This window comes from Podarcis tiliguerta, assembly GCF_965153285.1.
Source record: "Podarcis tiliguerta genome assembly, chromosome: 6".
In the NCBI taxonomy this organism is placed as follows: domain Eukaryota; kingdom Metazoa; phylum Chordata; class Lepidosauria; order Squamata; family Lacertidae; genus Podarcis; species Podarcis tiliguerta.
In genome coordinates this window covers 45,933,217-45,956,013 of record NC_139539.1, presented here as the reverse complement: position 1 = coordinate 45,956,013, position 22,797 = coordinate 45,933,217, and the positions used below count along the sequence as shown (strand labels likewise).

Sequence of the window (22,797 nt, the reverse complement as noted above, 5' to 3'; positions counted from 1 at the left end):
ATGTATGCTTCTGTCTGTCTACGTTAGGGGACAGTTGTGACCAGAGGGGATGATACTCATAGCACTCACTCAAAAACAGTGTAGGAAAATGTAAATCCATTAATTAGGTGTACTGTAATCTATTTATAATCTCTGAACAAATTACACTGAGATTTAGTATAAAATGAGAATGGAAAATATGCATTGTAATTATATATGCACTTTTATTATTGTTTTTCCTTTCCTTCAGTTTTTCTTTTCTCTTTAATATTATGTGTCATGTATTCTGTATTTGTATAGTATATGAAAGAATAAAATTGAAGGGGAGAAAAAAGGAAGAACGAAAACTCCTTATGTGCTCATGAGCCTAAGAAGGTTGAAAGCACTGTGCTAGACTGTCTGTGCACCCTGCTGTAGAGAGGGCAGGACTCCTATGTTAAGGGTCCCGGTCATCCTCTGTTGAAAGGCCTGCCCAAGTTCAGTTTAGAGAAAAGACCCATAGGAAGGGAGAACAGGGCTTTGAAGTTGTTCATCCACAGATAGCTCCCCCGCGGCAGACTGAACAGCAGGCAACATCCAGGTCACCCGGCCACAGTCTTCCCATCTATGGTGAGATGTATGGTATTTTTACTTGAATTACAGTAATTATTTCTAAATTTGCAGCTGTACCTATAAATTAGCATATGCAAACCAGTGTGGTCTCCCTAACATACAAACACACAAACACCTGACAAGAACCTTAGCAATGGAGGCATAAATAAAGGGGTAGAAATGAAAGAATGCATATCATTCTGCCACTAGACAACCTTTGATCAAAGGTTACAACAGATTTCAAGGCATGGCAGAGAACAATAAGGAAGGCTATCATTTTACGTGAAGGTCTGCAATGGTAACACGATGACCGGTACATTAAAATAGAAAAAGCATCTAATGTGTGGATTTGGCTACATGCAAGCAGAATTTTATGGGCAGATGCTATTTTTATCCCCAGTAAGATGTTTGGGGTCAGGAAGGGTCCAGTTGCAGAGGTCACAGAGTTGTGTTTGTTGGCATGGTCTGAATCACTCTTCTCCTTAGCTCCAACACAATTCCCTGCAAAGCAGGTAATCATGGCCAAGGTCTTGTGCATATGTGCAGTTGCTCTTGAGGTCCACTTCACATGGTGTGGAAAACACTTTGGCCTGGGAGGAAGTGGGAGCCCCTGTGTGTGGACTGTCAGATTTCCTACAGCTTTTGAGGATGGCTTCCCAAGTAAATAGTTTCCATCACAGGAGTGTTTTGGCAAGGCCATTCTAAAAACATTGAGCAAAAGTGGGGGGGGGGGATTAAATGAGTCTGCTTCTGAGAAAGCTTCAAAATATGTGGGTCTTTCCTGCTGATAGTCTCAAAGTGTGGTTCCCAAGCTTTCAGTCAGGTCAGAAGGCCTGCATCTTAGAAAATGAGTCTTGCAATGTCAGCAAATATAATTTGTAAATGGTTAGATACATGTCTATTTCATTGCCAAGAACAGTTTCTGGGAAAACCTTGGAAGCTAAGTGCACAACATAACTTGAGAATGACATGACTATTCTGTAAATGAGATCTGCAACAAAATGGTGCAGTGCGAAATGCCGCTGTCCAAGATGCTAGCTGCTCCACTCTTCCCCTTCCTTATTTTTTCATCCATGACATCTTGTTCTAGAATCAGTGGAGGCTTGGTTTTTTCCTGTGTAAATCTGCACACCATCTAGATCTTCTCCTTCTTCTTTTTGCCCCTGAAAAGTACTTCTTGAGAATCTGGTTTCATTCCAAATATAAAAACTCATTGTAGATTGATTTGGCATTACTCTGCACTGTGCCCATTTGAAAACAGATGTAGGCAATTCTGGCAATCGGAGATGTATCTACACCTGCCCAAGGATGCTGAGGGTGGGCATATACCAGGATCGTAATCACCGCTCCCTTCTCCATTCACCTGGGGCATGTACAGGGAGGAAAAGGTGTGGATGACCTAATCAAGGGGAAAGTTTTCAAACATTTATCAAACAACCACAGCCACCCTTGTGGACAGCAGGATCTAATCAGTCTAGATTGACAGCAGCATGATGAGGACAAGCATGAACTATTCCAGAATGAGAAAAACTACTTTTTGTGCTGAACATAAGAAAGAGAGCAAATCATTCTATTTTATTTTGGCAGATTGTGTTACCCCATATATTCCCACTTGACTGCTTCAATATGCAGAACTGAACATGTTATAGGTGCCACATAATATTCATTCCACACTTCCCAGAAATCATTTTTTTGGGGGGGCGGGCATCACCTAAACTTTGGAACTCACTGCCTATTGACATCAGGCAGACACCTTTGCTGTCTTATTTAAGCACCTGCTTAAAACATTGTTGTTTAGGCAAGCATATCAAGACATGTTAAAGTTACCTGTGTTTTATCACTTTTTAGCAACCGTTGATTTTAATTATCTTTGAATGTTTTAAAATACCCATATTTTAATCGAGAACTTGAAGGTTTTATTTTATATTCTCTTAAACCACTTAGAGGTTTTCTGGCAATCAAGAGGTATAGACCTTTTGTTAAATGAATAAATCAATCTACTCTTTTATTCCATTCTGTTCTAAGTTCTGTGTTTCCGTTCTCATAGGAGACTTTCCACCACCACCTGCCCCACTGCCGTGGTCTTGGGGTTGTTGCTTTCTACTTCCTTTTGAGCTTTGAGGTTCAGAGCTTGCCAACCAGAGGGGCAACTCGTGAAATAAACAGCGGATCTAAAATAACAAAAAGGAAGTGGTTTTAACGTGTGAGCAGTAATTTCTCATCCTTTCCTGCCCATTGCCAGTAGCAGATGTGAGGTTAGATGGGCAGTTGCTCTGCTCCAATTGACTCGATGGCATAGTTTTTCAAAGTCAGAAAGGTAGAAGAAAAGCTACAGGGATGGGTATTTGAGGTGGAAAGGGAACAAAAGAAGATCTTGTGAGTGGGAGCCTGGAGCCTTTGCCACAGCCTGCTGAAGAGGCAGTAGGTGGAGAGTTGCCTTATCAGTGTGGGGTTTCTCTTAGGAACAGAAGTCCTGAATACATTTGCAGCTGATCCTTGTATGTACCAAGGTTTCAAACCATGCTAGTCCACTGCACATCTGCGGAGCTGTGAAGAATGACCCTAAATCCAGTGCAGACTGCACAACCCCTGCGCACTTGGCTTCCCACAGTGAATGCAAGGGGAATGCTACAGCCTCCAGCAAAACAAAAGTAACACTCACTGTGCAGAGAAATGTCTAGAGAATACTTGAATAAAGAAGAAAGGAAGCAAGACGAGTTTGGAACCTGAGTAACATTCTTCACCCTCAACATCTCCTTTCTGACTCACCAGGATACAGCATATAGAAGTGTTACATTCTTCAGTTTGGTCTCTGGGGAGCCCCGGGCCATCTCAAGGGTTTTGCTGCCCTCTTCTGGGGCCTTCCAGAGGTTCTTCAAGGCGTCCCAGGAGCAAGGCTGATGCCTCCTTCCACCTCCAAGATCCCTGACCCAAGCACTCCCAATGCCTGTAAAATTGCTTCCAAGCAATAGGCTGGCTGTGAATCCTAGATTGCAGAGGATAGTCCTCTGTTGAGGTCAAGTCTGGTTTACAGATCAGGAACCATGAGAAGGGAAAGCAGAGGCCTTGAAGTTGCCCACTGAGGTGACTGAGCAAGCCCATAGCTCACCTAGTCACGGTCTTGGTGAGGTGCATTCTATTTTTATTTAAATATTATTAATTCTTTCTAAATTTGCAAATCTGGACCATCTCTTTGTCCTTTTTGAGGAGATGCATTTCTTCTCTCGCTGGCAATATATAAGTGGCCACCCGACTGAGTAAGTTTGCTTAGGATTGTTCTGCACAAACTGTATTTTTGATGCAGTGCATATTTCATTTCTGGGAAAGCATGGCAAGTTCAAGCATATTCTCTAGCGTGTGGCCTCCAGAAAGTTGCATATGAGGAAATGTGGCCCCCAGGCTGACCTCTGCTCTAGGTAGTTATGTTGTTAGAAGGAGATAGATGGATGAACCTAAGAAGGTCCGATGAAACAGATGTGCACTTTCCAGGCATCTCTGTTGCCTTTTCAGAGTATAAAAAAGAGGTGCCCCCCCCTTAAATTAGGACCCGTATTAGGAAGTTGCCTGGAACCAAGTCAATGTGTTTGTCTCTGTAGCTCACTGTTATCTGTTCTGACTGGCAGTTGCCCTCCAGGGTCTCAAGCAGAAGTCTTTGACTTCCCACCTCAGGGATGGGGAACCTGTGGCCTTCCAGATGTGGTTGGATTCCAGCTCCCATCAGCTCTAGCCAACATGGCCAATGGTTAGGGATGATGGGAGTTATAATCCAATAACAGCTGGAAGGCACCAAGTTCTTTGTAGTAGCTGATTCTTCTAAGATGAAATACCAGGGATTAAATTGGGGAATTTTGGCATGCAAAGCACTTGCTCTTCCACAGAACTATAATCCCTTCCTGTATTTTACTGTTTGAGATTACATTGAGAAGTAGTCTGTCAACTTCTCACAATGCTTTGATAACATCAGCAAGTGGGGAGGGAGGACTCAGAAGTCTTACCTCTCATATCCTGTGATGATGATGTGCCACAGTTGTTATGGTGGACTCAGGTGACATCACAAACCATGTAATGAGCAGTCAAGTATTTCCATAGGTGGTTGTGTTGGTGGGTTGCTGGTGGCCAGAATTCCCTAGTAAGCTCAAGGCAGGATGAAGAAATACTACGATCTGGTAACTAAAAAAAATGTGTTAACTGCAGCTACAGGAGCTACAGCCATCTATCTGGTGTCCAAGACTCTCCTATCAATGTTCAGAAGTCCCCCCTACAACCCGGATCAAATGAATTTTGCCAGTGAGTCAAATGGGATATAGGGATATGATGACGCATTCTCACGCCACATGTTTGTTGTTGTTGTTTGTTGTTGTTCCAGAAGGGTCATGGCCATATAGCACATCATCCATCCATCCATCCAGAACATTCATTCTGTTTATGAGATACCTAATAAAACAAATTATCTATGTGCCATGCAGATAAAATAAAGAGAGAATAAAACATAATGATAAAACCATACTAAAATAAAACAGCAATAAGTTTAAGAGGGATCCAGGTGGAATCTACACACACATTTAAAAAAAAGCTGTTAAAATGCTTTTTTTAAAAAGGTTTTGAAAAATAAATTGAATTTGGCATAGCTCACTGTCGCCATCTAGTGTCACAATTGTATATTGCGCTTTGCAACACATTTAAAATGCTTTATTTGCAGCTGTATAGCTGAATCCCCAGTGTAAAAAAAAAAAGTATTCAGCACAGTAAAATACGATATACAACACCTAACTAAAAAACCATCACTACATTAGAACCACCAATTGGATAGCTGGAGCTCAGAACTAAATGTTATAAACCCAGGTCTGGGAGAGGAAAATGTTAGCCAGGCACCAAAGAGACAGCAATGTGGGCACCAGGCATGCTTCCCTAGGGAGAACATATTCTAGGCCCCAGGGAGAGCATTCTAGTGTCTGGGGACACTTCCTCTAGTGGCCCCCCTCCAAACTTCAGATTGAAAGGGCACACAGAGAAGGAGGTTTGTAGACTACCTTAGAGTTTGGGTTTGGGCAGGTAAATACAGAAGGTACTGAAGTCCCAACACGTCATTGTGCAGGAACTAATCATATATTTCATTCATCGTTGACTCTTCACTCCAGTTGTTGTGCGATTAATGATGGCACATTTTTGTCTTTCTGTAACTCTATTTCCTGACAGGTAATCATGTTAGTGTGCTGCAGAAGGGGGTAGAAAAAAAATATGTGGCCCCTCAAACTAATAAATCTACCATGGCATAGGTTTCAATGCACTGCAGTCCACTACTTCAGATTCATGAAGTGTTTCTCCAAGTTACAAACAGAAAGTAACTCTGGCACCAATACACATCTAGGTTTCTTCAGAACAGCTGCTTGAGGCATCACACATGAGCCTTGTGAATCAGCCTGCTCTATGCAGATTGCAGGAGGGACTGGTGGTATCAGCACAGGGAACCCCCATGCCAACTGGATAATCCAATGCCCCTTGAGATGTTGTTGGACTCCCAACTCCTAGCAACTCCAGCCAGAATGGCTAATGGTTGGGAGTGATGATGACGGTGGTGATTTATCAAATTTTTATAACAATGGTTGGGGATGATGGAGTTTGCAGTCTAACGACATCTGGAGGGCCACAGGTTCCCCAGCCATGCTTTATGAGGTATTGAAATGTCCACAGAAGCTTCCTGTCACTTCTGTTGCACTGATGCAGAAATGCAGGAAGTTCTGGATCAAAAATGTCCGTAAATTGTCCTAATTCACCTCTGGATTATTGCTTCTAGATCTAGCCGTTGAGTATTATCCAGCTCCATCTGCAAGAGCAAATGTTCCTGGAGAGCTCAGGAGACTCCTGCTGTCTCTCAGCCCAAACCTAGATGACAACTCCAAGAGGACAACGCTTCATACCATCACTCAGTGTATCTATCTGAAGGAATCAGAGGTGAAAGTCAAAAGTTGCAGGGCACAGATGCAACAAGCAATATCAAGCCTGATTAGTGCAGTTGGCTCCTGTTCAGCATTACCATATTCCTCTAGTGATCAATGTGGCTTCGTCCCCAGTATCTTTCAAGCCAAACATTCTCACTGGTGTGGATTTAAGGTGCCGCCTTGCACTGAGAAATACTAGGCGGGAGTTTTAACAGAAGCTGAAAGCTGCATACAAGACACAGATTGTGAAGGCTGGGAATCTATAGCTGAACTGGCCCTACTTGAGAGTATCAGTCTCTGGTTGGGGAGGTATTTTAGAGTTAATCCCCCCGATTGTTTGATGCTTGTTCTGCTATGGAAATCCTATTTGGTCCAGCATGGCTTTGTAGATTCAGAAAGCCTGCAGGTAGGCTGACAGGGCTCACCATTTGACAAGGTCCCACCCCTAATATTAGCTAATATTAATTCTGTGGTTTTTGTTTGTTTGTTTTAAAAAAATCAACAGCAAGGTAGCTTGAGCCTTGCAAGAGCAAATGCAGCTTCCCCATTGTGGACTATGGAACACTATTGAGCCCACTATGCCTATGGAACCCTTGGCCAGCAAGAGGAGCTCTGTGCATGTGTGGAACACAAACTGGGCAGCTGATTGGGTGCATTTAAAAAAAACCCACAACACCCTGTTTCTGCTTCAGTACACCTTCAGCGCATTATTTTTAATGAATCAAAACTGGATGAGATTCTCCAAAACATAATGCTGGCCCCAAAAGGCACATTGTCCCCTTAATACATGTTTAACTCCGGGTACATAGGGAATAACTACCCACAGCAAAATAGGAATATTCCTGGGACCAATGGGAAACCAGAGTATAACTTCTGAGCACATAAGATTCCTTTGCAGTGACCACTTGTTCCTTCTACCTTTCTCTAGGAAAGTTACATGCTAAGCACCAATGTGCATATTGTAGCTCCAATGACACTCCAGGAGTAGATAATAGCAACTGAGGGGGGAGCAGTTAACCCCTTTCTTCCCCTGCCACTGACCTGCTTCAAATTGCCCTCCCCACTGGCATTTCTCCCTGTCTAGGTTCAAATTTGTGCTTGCCAATGCATTGGTGTTGCTAGTCAGAGGTTTCTGCCCATGTTTAAATTCCATGTCCCAGTGGAATAGCTGTTCCTTCCATTTTGAATCTTAAGAGATCATAGGTTGTTTCAGAAAGTGGGCTGGGCTGGTAAACATTTGGGTTAAGCCATAAGTGCCACAATATCTGAAATCCCATTGTGAAATCTAGCCCAGGGTTAATTGCTGATGAAAATTCATCACATCTCTTGCCAGTTACACCACCACCTAGACTGAACCGTCAGGTTCAGCATCTTGGTAACAAGGTGTTGTGTGAACATGAAATGCACGGAGCACTCTAATTCAGGTGGCCTCAATTCAGGCATATTCCCATCTGATAATCCGCTTCTTGCTTTGTAGGCAAATGCTTGCACCAATGATGACATTAGATTGGTGGCATTATTCCTGGATGACGGAGACAAAGCCGTCAAAACGGAGGCACTGCATGCCCTCAAAGCTTTCACTGTCGTCTGGAGGTTCAAAATCAAAATCCAGGTAACCACTTAAGGAAACTGTGTAAAAAAAACCCTCTAGTGTGTCTGAAGTTCTTACCCTAGATCATTTCTGGAAGGCTTCATCTATTAACAATGCAGGAAAACAGCTTTTAAGGTTTTCTCAACTGTCATGCCCTCCATATGCCTTTCTTCCTCAGCATACTTTTAATATTAATTTGGTCTGTTTATTTCTGCTGCTGATTTTATGTCCAATGTTCATATGTTTTGCCTATTTTTATTTTATTGTTTTAAAATTCTTTTTGTAAGCTGCCTTTCAGATTTTTAAGGGAAATACCTATAAGAAAAGGACACGGGTGGCTCTGTGGGTTAAGCCACAGAGCCTAGGACTTGCCGATCAGAAGGTCGATGGTTCGAATCCCCGCGACGGGGTGAGCTCCCGTTACTTGGTCCCTGCTCCTGCCAACTTAGCAGTTTGAAAGCACATCAAAGTGCAAGTAGATAAATAGGTACCACTCCGGCGGGAAGGTAAACGGTGTTTCCATGCGCTGCTCTGGTTCGCCAGAAGCGGCTTAGTCATGCTGGCCACATGACCCAGAAGCTGTATGCCGGCTCCCTCGGCCAATAAAGCGAGATGAGCACCGCAACCCCAGAGTCGGCCATGACTGGACCTAGTGGTCAGGGATCCCTTTACCTTTACCTATAAGAAATAAAATAAACAAAGACTGGGAGCAAGAAGGTTCAGTGCCCTGCCTCTGTAAGGCAGAAACATAGGAATATAAGAATCGTCCTGCTGGCTCAGGAAACTGACCCATCTGGTCCAGCATCCTGTTCTCACAGTGGCCGACCAGATGCCTGTGGCAAACCCTCAAGCAGGACCTGAGCACAAGAACTCTCCCCTTTGTTGGTTTCCAGCAGCTGGTATTCAGAAGCATTACTGCCTCCCAACGTGGAGACAGTGCCTAGCTCTCACGGCTACTAGCCATTGATAACCTTATCCTTTGCAGATTGGTCCAATGCTCTTCTAAAGGCAATTAAGTTGGTGGCTGCCACTTCCTCCAATGGCAAAATAGCTTTGCCTTTGCAGGGAAGGGACTTATACATTAGGATAACGGCACAGGGAAAGGGTTAAACACTCCACCCCCAGCACTGCAGCCCCAATCAAAATCTTAATACCCTCCACAGCTGCTTTTTACATAAAAAAAGAGGGTTCCTGTTCATGGATCCAAACTCTCCCTTATCATGTTTCATTTGGAGTTGCCGCAGGAAGTACATGAAATTAGTCAATTCTGCCTCAGTCCCCAATGGGGGAAAAACCCAACAGAGCACCCACCTTGCAGGCAGAAGGTCCCCGGTTCAATCCCTGGGGACCCAAAGTCAGACTGGAAGACACTCCCTGTCTGAAACACTGGAGAGCTGTTGCCAATCAGTGTAGACAGTATTGAGCTAGATGGGCCAGTGGGTCTGGCTCAGTATAAAGCAGCTTTCTTGCATTCCCTATCAGTGGTGGACTTTGGGCTTTACAATCTCAGTGGTGCCTTGTGCAACACCAAAATTTGGCACCCACCCATTGTTCGTCATTGTTGCAGCGCCTCCTGCAGGTTGTGCTCCCCTAATCCGCCTCTGTCCCTATGTTTGCATGGAACTTTGGATTGTAGCAGCTGCCATGATGTTAGGCTGCACAAACAACCGTGCTCTTTTTCTGCTTCCGTGAACCCAATGATTGGCTGGTATGCAATTTAGTTTTTACTTAGAATAAACCTGTTGAAATGAACGGACTTTGTCATGCTCATATCAGTGGGTCTACCCTGAGTAAAACTTAGCTAAATCCCACCCATGATTTTTAGTGAATCAAAACTGGATTAGTCTCACCAATGTTTGGCATCCTGAGCCCCAACGGAGCACCGTTTTTGTCCCGTGCATGTTAGAACTACAAGGGCACTTAAAAAAGAGCGATTCCACCCGTCACCACCAGAGGACACCTTACCCACGGAACATAAGACACCGCTTTGTGTTTTGTCCTTGTTTTCATTCACATTTTAAAATTTCATTTTGAATGGGCAGAGTCCTTGCAAGGGTCTGAGGTTGTCCTCAGCTGCAGCCAGAATTGAAACCCGAATTCTGGGCCAGGGGAAGCCAAAGGCTTTGTTCAAAACAAATTATAGGGATTTGGAGCATTTTGACTTCCTTTACATAATCCGTTCTGCCTGTAGTGTTTAATTTCTTGCCGAATGTGAAACATTTCACAAGGGCTAGGCTGGCAGAGCATGAGGAAGGAAGGGAATGAAAGCAGGTGGAGTGAAACATTAACTGTGGTAGACCATAATGACTGGAAACTAAAGCTGCAATGCTAGACGCACTAACTTGGGAGTAAGCCCCCTAAATTCAGTGGACCTTACTTCCGGGTAGTCATACATAGGTTGCTTGGGACCTGGTAATCCCCACTCAGCCGGGAAGCTCACTGGGTGACCTTGGGCCAGACCCTATCTCTCAGCTTAACCAACCTCGCAGGGCTGTTGTGAGGATAAACTGAAAGGGGAGAACCTATGGCTCCTCAGAGGAAAGGGGGAATAGAAATGTACTCAAAATAAAACAAAAGTAAATAAATGCATAAAAATACATAATTAATTTTATTTAATCCAATCCCCCCCCCCAAGACTCACAAAGCATCTCTGCCAGTACCTACAACATTTGCACCGAAATGTGCAACATGTACCAGCCTGATAATCAAGAAGTGAGGAGCTCTTGAGGCTCACACCTCCCAGAAGGCAACACCCCGTGACCTCAAATACTAAAAATATAGGACGAGCTGTGATGACCGATGATTCAGTTGGTTAGAGCGTGATGCTGATAATGCCAAGGTGGCAGGTTCGATCCTGGTAAGAGGCAGCTGCATATTCCTGCATTGCAGGGGGTTGGGCTGCTAGATGACTCTCAGGATCCCATCCAACTGTGATTCTATGATAATCAGTGGCGAAAGCAAATACATGCTGTGGGTATTCTCAGTCACTCTTTGCTCTTTCCCACAATTCTGAGCAGAAGCTGAAAAACAGGTACAGGGGGTGAGGTCTGGTCTGGATGATACCCTGATATGATATTCATCATAGCCATAAAAGGACTATTTACACTTCACCCTGGATTGCTAGGAGGCGGTGGTGCCTCTAGCAGCCCTCTCAACAGAACGAGCCGGAGGCCTGAAATGCTGCGGCAAAGACTTATCACCTTTTGAAGCACTCGTTGCCATCTGTGGGGTGGGGGCCTAACTGCCTGCAATACTGCTGAAGGGCAGAGTGTGAGTCTTTAAAATAAAATGCTTGTCTTTTTTCTGATGCAGGAGTACGTTCCCAAGATTGTTGAGCTGGTGACTGGCTCCTGGGACCCCACCCTTCAGGTTGCTGGGTTGAGGCTGCTGAACGGGTTGAATATTCCAGACAACACCCACACTCTCCTGAGAGGGATGCTGCCGAACTTCCTGGAAATCCTTCTCATGGCAAACACTATGGCCAAGGTACAAAAAACCACAGGCAGGTACCTTCTCTTCCTCCTCAGGTACAGCGTTAGCCTGGAGTTGGGAAGTAGTACAGCTCTAGTAGTTTCTAGAAGGAAACGCTGGTGACTAATATTTCACCTTTTTGCTAAATGAACTTTTTATTTATTACATGTGGGGTCTGCAACAAAATGTTGCAGCCTAGAGTGCTCCTGCTTGGTGTGCTGGACCGGGGGGGGGGGGGTGTTACCGAGAGGTGTGGTCAGAGTCTGATCCTGGGTCGAGGGTCTGGAGACTGTCCACCAAGGGCGAAGCGGGGTCCAAAGCAAGAAGCTGGGCATGGTCGGGAACTCCGGAAGAACAGGTCTGGGTGCTGGCAGAAACAGGTTTCCAATGACGTTGCTCCTGCAACCTGGGACTGGGCTGACTGTCCTTTATTTCCTCTGAGGCCAGGGGCGGTCCCGGCCCACAGGTGACCCGCCTCTCCTGGCCTTAAGGCGAGCACCCCTCCTGGGAGAACTTAGTTCCCTCTGCCTCTCTGCCCTGAGCCTCTGCCCTGAGCTTCATCTTCCCCTGACAGGGCTGGGAGAGGCGCACCTGAAGGCAATGGGTCCTCAATCACCTCCGGAGCCAGAGTGGATACATCTGGTGTCTGCTCCTGAGGATCCGGCACAGATGCAGGCCCTTCAGATTCAAGGCCCTGCCCTGGAGGCGGGGACTCCTATGCAGGCTGGGACTCCTCAGGTTCAGCTTCTGAATCAGATTCCCAGGCCATCACACTTGGAGTTCCAGTCACTACATTTCATTTCATTCTCCCTGCACTCTGGTTCCCCTCACCCACAGGCAGCCTGTTTGTTCTATGGCCATTGAGTATGTTCAGTCCCCAGTGGGAGTTTCGTGGGCCCCTCCCCTCAGGATGTTTTTCTGTATATTATTTTTGTATTTCTGCAAACTATGGGGACTTCTGCCACACACACCCAAGACTGCTGATACCTCCCTCTTGTTCCTGAATGATGCTTTATTTGCTACATAATTGATGGCACTCACAGCCTGAACAGCAGAAGTAGAGTGAGAAACAGGATCTATACCCTGACCTTTGATCAAATTATCAGTGTGGCTTTGGAGAGCAGTTGCCAGCTCAAGTAGAAAGCACTGGATAAACCAGTGGTCTGGTTCAGTCTATAAAGTAACTTTGCAAATTCATATTTTTGTCTGAAATATTCCAGTATGCTCTCTCTAGGGTTTGTGTTACCCGAGTCCTCTAGTAGGTCCATGCTACCTGTTCATCCAAGGAGGGAAAGATCAAACTATTCTCAACTCTGAACTTACAGCCTCAATTTTTATTCTTGCTCAGAAACCCAAATCTGTTGAAGAGCATGATGTAGCCTAGAAGGTTGCTCCCTGTAGCTGAAAGGAGCAAATGTCATCTTCCTTGCTCAGCATGGCTAATCTCTTTGTTGCAGTTTGCCCCCAACCCCACCACCCAACTGGAAAGCATTAATATTTTTTATTATAATTATTACTTTGCTTGCAAAGGGGGTCTAGTACCCACCCGTGTCTGCACACCCTGACATTCTCACTTGTTTGCTCAGGTGCAGGTTCTCAAGCTTCTTAGCACGCTGGCCCAGAAAGAAGACCTACTGTACGACATCATGAATTGTCGGGTAAGGACTGCCCTTGTGCCTGCCAGCATGAGAAAGTTTTGTATTGGGGTGGGGGATAAAGAATATCAGAAGGACAGAGGTTGGGAAAGGTCAGTGTTTTTTTCTAGAAAAAGGCACCGGAATGCACCATGAACACCTCTTTTGTTCTCTTAGAATGGCAGTGGTGCCCACCTGAGAGGCTCCAGAACTAAGATCTGGAGAGTTCTGGCTGAAAAAAAGCCCTGGGATAGCTGCTCTAGTTATAGGAATTCATTCAGACATAGGCATGAGAATACATGTTGCCCAGGGACTGCAACTAGGGAATCAATGCTGGCTCATTTGAAGCCACTTTGCATTCCATTGTACAAGAGCCAGCATCTGAACAGGAGCCAGAATCACATCCTTTGAAGGCGAACACCCTAGCCCACCCAATTTCTGCTCTGCCTGGATGCAGCCACACCCTTTCATTGTTGCATATTGATATTAGAAATGCCAATCTTCTAATAGGCATTAGGTAATTCATTTTCTCAGAACAGGATTATTTATTCCTTGTACAGTGGGCGGGGCCCATGTGAGACAGGCGCTATGGACACCAGACCTTTTGCATGCTCCAAACAATCTGGCTGCCGTATGAGACCCCTTTGACATTATTCAGTTTTGCATGGACTCTTATGTATGTGCTGAGCATGCACATACACAAATTCCCATGGTGGAGAAATAGGCCACATCTTCTTCTTTTAAATCCTTAGCCTCTCATAGGGAGACTTAGCTGAGAGGTTTAAGAAGTGCTGGAAAGCTGAAAGCATGGCTCCTCTGGCCTAAGTAGGAAACAGGACATGGCAGGAGTTCCTGGAAGCTCCAGCTAGGCTCATTTAGCCTGCCCAGGTGACTGAAGGATGCAGCCTCAGCACACAGCAGATGGCAGCTCTGTCAGCAGAGTGGTCTCTTATGCATTAACCAAAAGGAGGAAACGTATCACCAATGAAAGAGAACAAGATGACAGGTTTTGCATAAATTCGGCAAATACTGATGTATATGTATAGGTGCAAATTTTAAAATGGTTACAGTAATTTAAATGGAAACACAATACATGTCACCATAGCAGGGAAGACTGAACTTGGTGACCTGTGCTCATTCCATGTGCTAACAATTCAAGGGAACTTCCTGCTCTCCCATCGGACGGTTCTTTGTCTTTAAACTACACTTGAATGGGATAGCCCTTTAACTAGAGGCTTGTCCTCTGTAGAGTAGACCATATGATCACGCATCCCCTAAATTAGGGTCCAACTCTGGAGCAGAAACCCAGGAAGTCTTGGAACCAAGTTCAGGCTTTTAGTCTGGTTGGCTCACTCTTTTACCATCACTCACACCTGCCCTCACTGGCACGAAAGTTTCTCTGTTGCCACAGGAGTGTAGGGAGCTGCACCATGCTCAGGACTCTGTGTTCTGGTGCATGTAAAAAGATCAGAACCTCTTGGTGGACAAAGGAAATAATGGCATCCTGCTGGTTGCAGCTGCTCCATTTCCTACAGGCCCCCAGTGACAGAGGTTGAGAGTGAGGGTTACTATTGCCATTAACTACTTATTCACAGATCCACATGCATGGATCAGGGCCCTGTATACCTGAAGGAGCATCTCCACCCCCATCGTTCAGCCTGGACACTGAGGTCCATCTCCGAGGGGCTTCTGGAGGTTCCCTCACTGCGAGATGTGAGGTTGCAGGGAACCAGGCAGAGGGCCTTCTCGGTGGTGGCATCTGCCCTGTGGAATGCCCTCCCATCAGATGTCAAGGAAATAAACAACTATCTGACTTTTAGAAGACATCTGAAGGCAGCCCTGTATTGGGAAGTTTATAATGTTTTACATTTTATTATGTTTTTATATGTGTTGGAAGCTGCCCAGAGTGGCTGCACAACACAGCCAGATGGGCAGGGTGTAAATAATAAAATCATCATCATCATCATCATGGGGATGAGGAGGAATGAGGGGGAGGAAGATGAGACATTGACTAAAGCCACTTGTGGTGTTTCTCCCCCAAGACACCTGCTGAGTTCCTGAGCCTCTTCCAACCATCCCTGCCAGGGAACCTGCTCTATGAGATGTTAGTCTTTGTGGAGCGCCTCAGCGAAGGGCGCCTCTCCCCGCAGTACCAGTCGATGCAGTGGCAGTACAGCGACAACTCCCTCCACGAAACCATCTTTGGCAACAACTCCCGCCTCTCCGACCGCCTGCTTGCTCTCATCATCCACCCAGAGGAGGAGGTACAAGCTCAGGCCTGCAAGGTCATCCTCAGCCTCCGGCTCAACAGGGAAGAGAGCAAGGTGGTCAGTGCCCTCCCCTTTGGGGCCAACATCAGTGTCCACCCCCTGGAATCAACGAGGATTAGCCAAGTCTCCAACCCTTCTGACCTGAGCAGCCACACTCTCGGTCCCAACAACGTCTCCTCTGAGCCCACCGGCACCAACGTCTCCTTTGACAGCACCCATGACAACAGTGGGCGTAGCTTCCACACTCTCCAAGGCACTGATGAGACTGGACACAGCTTCTATCCCCTTCCAAGAGCTGACCACAGCTTCTACCCCCTTGAGACCGTCAGCAGCCACATTATTCAGGACCAAAGAGTCAACAGCTTCAATATTCCTCCAACTTGCTATTCGGGTGAGAGTGACAACAGTGTTTAAAGAGCCCATTTCTAGACGAAAGAGCAAATGATGAAAGAGTTGGAGAAGAGATGACATCACCATTTGTCTCTCCCTATGTAAGGAAAAGGTCTGGGCATGTAAGCATTCAGGATCCTACCTTCTACCTAACAAAGCTTCTATGTGCATTTGAATCTGGAGTGTACTGATCATTTGCTCATTACCATCAATGTATGGTCTGCTGAACTTTGCTGCTCCAGTTCAAGGTCAGAGTGCTCAGAAAATCAGGTCCATCCTAATGTCTGCCAGCCTGCCCTCATGGTGGTCTCTGAAGGGGTGTCTCTAGAGTTAGGTTAGAAACATTAAGACCGTGCCAAAATAATGGGGAAAGTTACCTGGAGAGAAAGATCTGGTGTGTTACTGAGAAACCAGTAGTTGGTCAGTAGCTTTTATTGTTTATAACCAATGGTCATCACAATACAGTATGAGCAGAAACCACACAACTACACAATGAAAGACATTGCATGCACCAGACCGGAACAAATCTACAATGTTCAAAATTTAGCAATGTTCCTTCTGGTCAGCATCTCTGGATTTTGGCACTTGCACTATCCAGAAAGTTTGCCCTTAACTTTCTTGCCACTAATGCAAATAGTGCAGCCCATAGCTGATGAAGTTATCAACCTCTGCCAACAACCATTTAATTTTCAAATCATCTGGTTGACCTTCTAAGGCGATCTGAAGAGGGGAGATAAACTTAGCTCTGGGTGAATCATACAATAGGCAATATAAAATATAATGTACTAGATCCTCAATATATATGATCCACATATACAAAGGCGCTCTTTTACATATTTTTAGTATATCTCCCAGCCAGAAATTCAGTAGGCATTGTCTGAAAACTGAGCTGGGTGAAAGCATGTCTTACGGGGGGTGGGGGTGGGGGTGGCGTGAGTTAATTCTTGCAAATACATAGCCCTTTTGTGGTCTCTCTTAATTTTACTGTACCAAGTGGCGGATTTACAATTTTTTGTATATTCAAGGTCTTTTTTGCATTTTCGCCAAACACAATATCTCATATCTTGTGCTCAGGAGCATCTGACAGTATTACTGCTGGGGAGATTGAATAACTCTGCATCAGACCTCTACAAGATTTTAGCCAGCCTTCCCTTTTCTGCAAATCTGAAAAACAACTTTGGGTTATGTGTTGTTCTGGCTGCAATGATATTTCCCCCCAGTACAAAAACATGGATTTGTGTATACAAGCCTTTATAGAGGGAAGACCCGATTCAGTCCTTAGTAGTGCTCCAGCTGTACTGTGTGGCAGTGCCAACATCACATGCCGGAATTTATTTTGAAATACATCAAGTTCCTCCCTGCAATGGTGGCCCCAGATAGGTGCACCACATAAAAGGTGAGACACAATCTTGGCCACAAAAATATTTAATGTTGGTTCAGCTAAATGATGGCCCTCTGTGTAATACAATTTCTTTATAGGCCCCAATAAGCTTGTAGCTGGAAGTGCTGTTGCTTCTAAATCGGTGTGGTTCATGCTCAAAATCGGACACGCTAGTAGATTGTGGTCTGGTACAAGGCTGGTTGCAACAGGAGCATTACCACCATGCAAGTATATGGTAAAAGATTAAGAAATAGGCTATCAAATGCATATTTGGGTTAAAAGTGAGTACATGGTCTAGACCAAAGAATGCAATCTAAAGGGTATACTAAGTAATAAAATTATTTTCAACGGAATGGTGTGGTTCTTGTGAGAGGTTTGAGAGTATGGATATGCATATGCTGTGCTGAACTGATGTATATGGATGTTTTGAGAAAGTATGTCTGATCTGTGTTAGATAAGGGCTTTTAGCAGGTTGGATGAGGGGTATATTTGGAAGTATTTTCCATTTAAACAAATTGTGGTGGTATGCGGATTGGTTTAGAAACTTGTGAGATATGTGCAGACATTGGAATTACTTTGGGCAATGATAACTGCTGCATGGATGTGTGAAGGAGAACAGGAGTGTGTGTTCCTATTGTAAATGTTGGTTTCTGCTCTCTGAGTGCCCATGCACCTGCTCGCTATGTTCCTTCACTCTGCCGACGAGTTCCTTATGCAGAGTGCTGTGCCCATGTCTCAGCTGCTTTCTTCCACTGAGACATCAGAAAGGACCATGTGGCCAATTAAACTGCAACATATGTACAGAGGTAGGAATTACATTGAGGAATAATAATCACAGAGGAGAATAGGAGAGCAAGTGCATCTTTAATGTTTTCCCTCAACTTTTAATTTTCTTGCTGGGTCCTCACAAATGCCATAGTCGGTGTTGGTGATAGTCCCGATAATTGTCCTGTCAACCTCACAGCTTAATCCATTTTCACAGGGACACCTGTAGTATATCCCAGTAAGGTGCTGCAAGAGATACAAAGATGTAGATCAGAATTCACAACTTGACTAGAGGAAAAGCTACGTATACAATGTCTTCTCCATTCTGCTAAGCTGACCAGGCTTGGACATCATCCTGCATTCCTCACTTTTCACGGTATTTGATACCAACTTCAGAATATTTGCCACATATATGAGGCTGCTTTAAAGTGAGTGATGGGTTCTTCTAGATGACTTTAAAAAAAATATCTAATTCAATTCTGCTGCTTCTCATGTTCACTCTCTCCCACAAATCTTTTCAGCTTCTCGCCATCTCCAAAATTCATTACTTCATCCAATACCATTACATCCTCCTTCACTTTCCTAAGTATCTCTCAGGTTCACAGTTGTAATTACCTTCCCCGGCTCTCTTCTTTTGCTTCATCCTTCACTTACACTCATTCCCTCTATCCTTAGTTCTGCTGCTTAGCTTAATCTTCCCAGCCCATCATTATGATCATAATACTTCTCTCTATTCCTCTCTTCACTGCTTTCTTCTTTCTTGTCTGACGTTCTTCTGAATCTCCACTGACATCTTTAAGCCACCAACAAAGAAGATGAAGGCCAGAAGAAGCACCAGTCACTCCTAAGGAATAGGAAATGTCACTTACCCACCGAGAGCACTCCTGAAACTCAGCTGCTTTGTCTGCACAACGAGCCAGGCTTAGGCCACTCCCTCTGTGACAGCATCCATTTTTGCATTGGAGACTGTTGAGACATAGCTCTCCATTCTCCTATAAGGTAACCATGATTAGATAAGGTGTGAGCAACAGGATAAATGTCCATGAAGATGGACACAGGTGGTGCTGTAGTCTAAACCACTGAGTCTCTTGGGCTTGCCAATCAGAAGGTCGGCGGTTCAAATCCCCAGGACTGAGTGAGCTCCCATTGTTCTGTCCCAGCTTCTGCCAACCTAGCACTTCGAAAGCATGCCAGTGCAAGTAGATAAATAGGTACTGTTGTGGTGAGAAGGTAAATGGCATTTCCGTGCACTGTGGTGAGAAGGTAAATGGCATTTCCGTGCACTTGTTACAGTGTTCTGTTGTGCCAGAAGCGATTTAGTCATGCTGGCCATATGACCCAGAAAGCTGTCTGTGGACAAACGCCGGCTTCCTCGACCTGAAAGCGAGATGAATGCCGCAACCCCATAGGCGCCTTTAACTGGACTTAACTTCCCAGGAGTCCTTTATCTTTTATCTTTAGCATGAAGATGAAGGCCAGATGAACCACCATCCATTCCCAAAGCATAGCAGAGAACAAAGCCAGCCAACCAAGGGAGTGATACGAAAGCTGGAAGCCAAACCCAGCTCTCACAGGTCTATATTCCCTGAATAGAGGATTTCATGGAATCTTATGGACCTTATATTTAAGTAACATAAAGTTGATTCTGCCGCACTCATATCCTTTCCAAGCTGCCACTAGAGATACTGTGTTGTCATCATCCCTCAACCTCACAAAAGAAACTTCCCATATAGGCAGGATGGTACGTTGTGTGCCCTGGTTTTTATGCTGATATCCTAGAGTACCCTAATGCTCAAAGTGTTTGTTTGATACTCCTATTCCTAAAGTGAACTGGGGCAACTAAAGCATTTCTGAAATGAATCCTGAAATGGATCATATGCATAAATCAAACAAAGTGTCTGAAGAACTCCCTGTAAAAGTCTTTCCCTATTACATGACTGGGTAGCAATTTCAATACTAGAGAGAATCCCAAGAGCCAGACAACTTGGCAAATCCCTCGCATCAGGGATGCTTCTGGAAAGGGTACAGCAAGAGTACCCAGTAACCTCTTACCAGATTCATGATGAGTCCTCTTTGGCTAGAAAAGGCCTCTGCCAAGGCAAGTGTCAGCAGCAACAAAACCCAAGGGCTCTTCATTGCTTCTTAGCAGTAAGCCAAAGGTTTGATCTGGTGCACCTAGGACAAGAATCCAGAACGTGGCATGTTTCAGACTTATAAAGCCTACCCTCAAAGTCACATGGGTGCCTTCTTGCAAAAGATATGAGTACATGTAATGGAAAAATGCTGTCTGGGTTAAAAATAAAGAAAAAAACAAACAAGCCAGTCAAAATCACCCAAGGCCACAGGAGAGTATCATGTGCAGTCAGCCTCGATAGCTCTGTTGGTTAGAACAGATGTTTTCAACCTTTTTGAATCCATGGCTCCCTTGACCAACTACATTCTTTCTGCAGCACCCCTGTGGGGCTCAGGAGCCCAGTTATGTCACCCCTTGCCTGCGGTGCTGGCAGCCCCTCGCCCTTTTTTGAACTCCCTCCATTGTGGAATGTTCCCTCAGCCACCTCTCCTTGGGAGTGCTCTAGGCAGCTGTTGCTGCTGCCCCTGGTCTCTGAGCTCTCTCTCTCCCCCCCCCCCCCCCGCCTCACCCCAAAGAGAGGTGCCTCCTCACACTGCCCCTCAGGGGCCTGGAACTTGTCTCTCCATTCCCAACAGTAAGGGCTGGTGGCTGGCTGGGCTCCCTTTCCCACTTGCTTACTTACTCCAGCAACAGCACCCCCTGCCAGAGGCATCATTCGCCTGAGGAGCTTGTAGCCATGGCTGCTGCAATAAACAGCTGTGTAAGCCTTTGGGAAGCATAGATGCGAGAGGGCATCAGAGGAGGGAAGGAAAGAGGGCCAGGGGCCAGTGTTGCCCATGGCACTCCTGACCATCATTCAAGACACCCCAGGGTACCATGACACACTGGTTGAAAACCATTAGGTTAGAACATTGTGCTGATAATGCCAAGGTTGTAGCTTTGATCACTGTATGGGACAGCTGCCTATTCCTGCATGTTTACACTCTCAGAAAAAACTGGAGCACGTGTGCAGATGTTTGGATATATCAGATATAATCGCACCAGGCATGAATCTGGCAGGGCAGGTCCTCCCTTCTTACCTTTCATGGAAGGCTTATACTGCCAGAGGAAAGGATAACTTGCCACTGGGTAAAAACAACAGAAAAGCTTATTGCTCAGTGTTACTCCTTTCATGGCCCTTTTGTCTTCTTGAATATCTAGCAGGACTGCCAAGGAACAGCAGGCAGGTGTGAAAGGCTTGCTCTTTCCCAGACAGCCTGAGATATGAAATCACCTTGAGTCCAGTAACAGGTACAGTCTGCTGGAACTTTCTCAGGGCACAGGTGTGGACTTTTTGGATTGCAAGGCCATGCTCAGGTGTTCAGGGAGATGATTTTTTGAATGCTCTCAGCAGTTAATTAAGTTTCAGTGTAGACTGTATGCCTCTTGTACCTCACACCCCAGCTCTGCTTTGGGTTCCCCCCAACTCTGTAGAGCAGATTGGGGGAGGTGCAGGGGCACATGGGAGGAGGAGCGGGAGAATTGGACCAGGTACACATAATATATAGTTATGAGTTTGGGTGGGATCGTTCTGGATGAAACTGTGGGTCACTTCCAGGGTTGGCCGATCCATGAGGTGAGATGAGGCAGTTGCCTTGGGGTGGCAGGCTCTGGAAAGATGGGAGGGGTGGCAGACCCAGCCTCCATGAAGCATGGCCTGTACTTGCTGACCTTCCCCCCTCTTCTGTGTGCTTAACCCTCCCTGCCAACAACAGATGGCAGCTGGTGCGTAGGTGGGTGCCTGGCTGCAGGCGTGCAATGGAGGAGGAGCAGGTGGATGGGAGTGCTGTGGGTGCTCAGTGGTGAGGGGGTGGCATTTTCTGCTTTGCTTCTAGCCCTTCCAAACCTTGGAATGGCATGGTATGACATGGAATGAAGATATGGTTTTATGGTTGCTTCACCCTGTTCCTTGCTCAACCCACAGTTGTATTATCCATGCCACTGCAAAGTTGCTGAAAACAAACTCACCTAGATGGCAGAATGAGAGCATTCTGGAGCTTTAGCTGTCTAACACACAAAGTGCATTAGAAGCTAAACTAATGCTGTGATTTTTTTTCATAAAAACATATTTTAACCATAAGCGTCAAGCTACATTTCCCTTGAATATTCCAAAGACCTTGAAAAACGCAAAAATGTAGGTACCTTGGAAAGTTGTCTCCATCCTTGCAGAACACCTCCTCAAACCACAGAATATGAAGTGTTGTGATTCAGGGGCTGCTGCAATGAATATATTTTATATAGCGAATAGAGAGCAGCTAGCATTCTTTTGCATTACATCAGGTATGAGCACTTGGTCTCTGAGGGAGTCAGAATTATAATGGGTCAATCATGAAAATAATGAACAATTCATTGATAAAACCCTACTAAGCTTCAGTTAGTCCTGGAGGACGTGGCTGATGAAAGCCTGGAAAACTACTGTCCCCACTTGGATGCCAAAGGCATAAACAGATGTTCAAAATTGCCTTTCGTCCCCGTCCTACACCCGGATCGGATTGTATCCCCGCCTCGTCCAATTTAGTGTATATTCGTGCTGTGCGCAGCTGTTGCAGCCTGCCTCCTTCCCCCTCACTCTACTCGCCTTCCATTCCCTTCTCTCCCCTTGGCTTTCTCTGCCGGCCGCTGTCCGTGGTGCTGAAGCACAGCGCGGAAGAGAGAACCGGGGGAAGCAACAGC

General features: G+C 45.4%; 2 protein-coding genes across 3 annotated transcripts in view; one reads left to right on the top strand and one right to left on the bottom strand.

Moving 5' to 3' along the window:
- Positions 1-16,041, top strand: part of LOC310679897 (armadillo repeat-containing protein 12-like) — a 50,502-nt gene extending 34,461 nt beyond the window's left edge. The window contains exons 2-7 of the mRNA XM_083445826.1: positions 2,618-4,857; positions 6,365-6,522; positions 7,987-8,121; positions 11,413-11,586; positions 13,158-13,229; positions 15,248-16,041. Coding sequence (XP_083301952.1) covers positions 4,716-4,857; positions 6,365-6,522; positions 7,987-8,121; positions 11,413-11,586; positions 13,158-13,229; positions 15,248-15,889 — 1,323 coding nt within the window. The 5' untranslated portion in view covers positions 2,618-4,715 and the 3' untranslated portion in view covers positions 15,890-16,041. The remainder of the gene's footprint in view (positions 1-2,617; positions 4,858-6,364; positions 6,523-7,986; positions 8,122-11,412; positions 11,587-13,157; positions 13,230-15,247) is intronic.
- Positions 16,042-18,002: 1,961 nt separating this feature from the next.
- On the bottom strand, positions 18,003-22,757 carry CLPS (colipase). 2 transcript variants are annotated; one of them, XM_083445985.1, is made up of 4 exons: positions 22,267-22,757; positions 20,064-20,186; positions 18,881-19,003; positions 18,003-18,257 (listed from the first exon to the last, which is right to left on the bottom strand). In XM_083445985.1, the coding sequence occupies exons 2-4, from the start codon at positions 20,145-20,147 to the stop codon at positions 18,111-18,113; spliced, it is 354 nt and encodes a 117-aa protein (XP_083302111.1). In that variant the 5' UTR covers positions 20,148-20,186; positions 22,267-22,757; the 3' UTR covers positions 18,003-18,110. The 2 variants fall into 2 exon arrangements, with proteins under 2 accessions (XP_083302111.1, XP_083302110.1); XM_083445984.1 differs by lacking the exon at positions 22,267-22,757 and adding an exon at positions 21,165-21,249.
- Between the last annotated feature and the right edge of the window lie 40 nt (positions 22,758-22,797).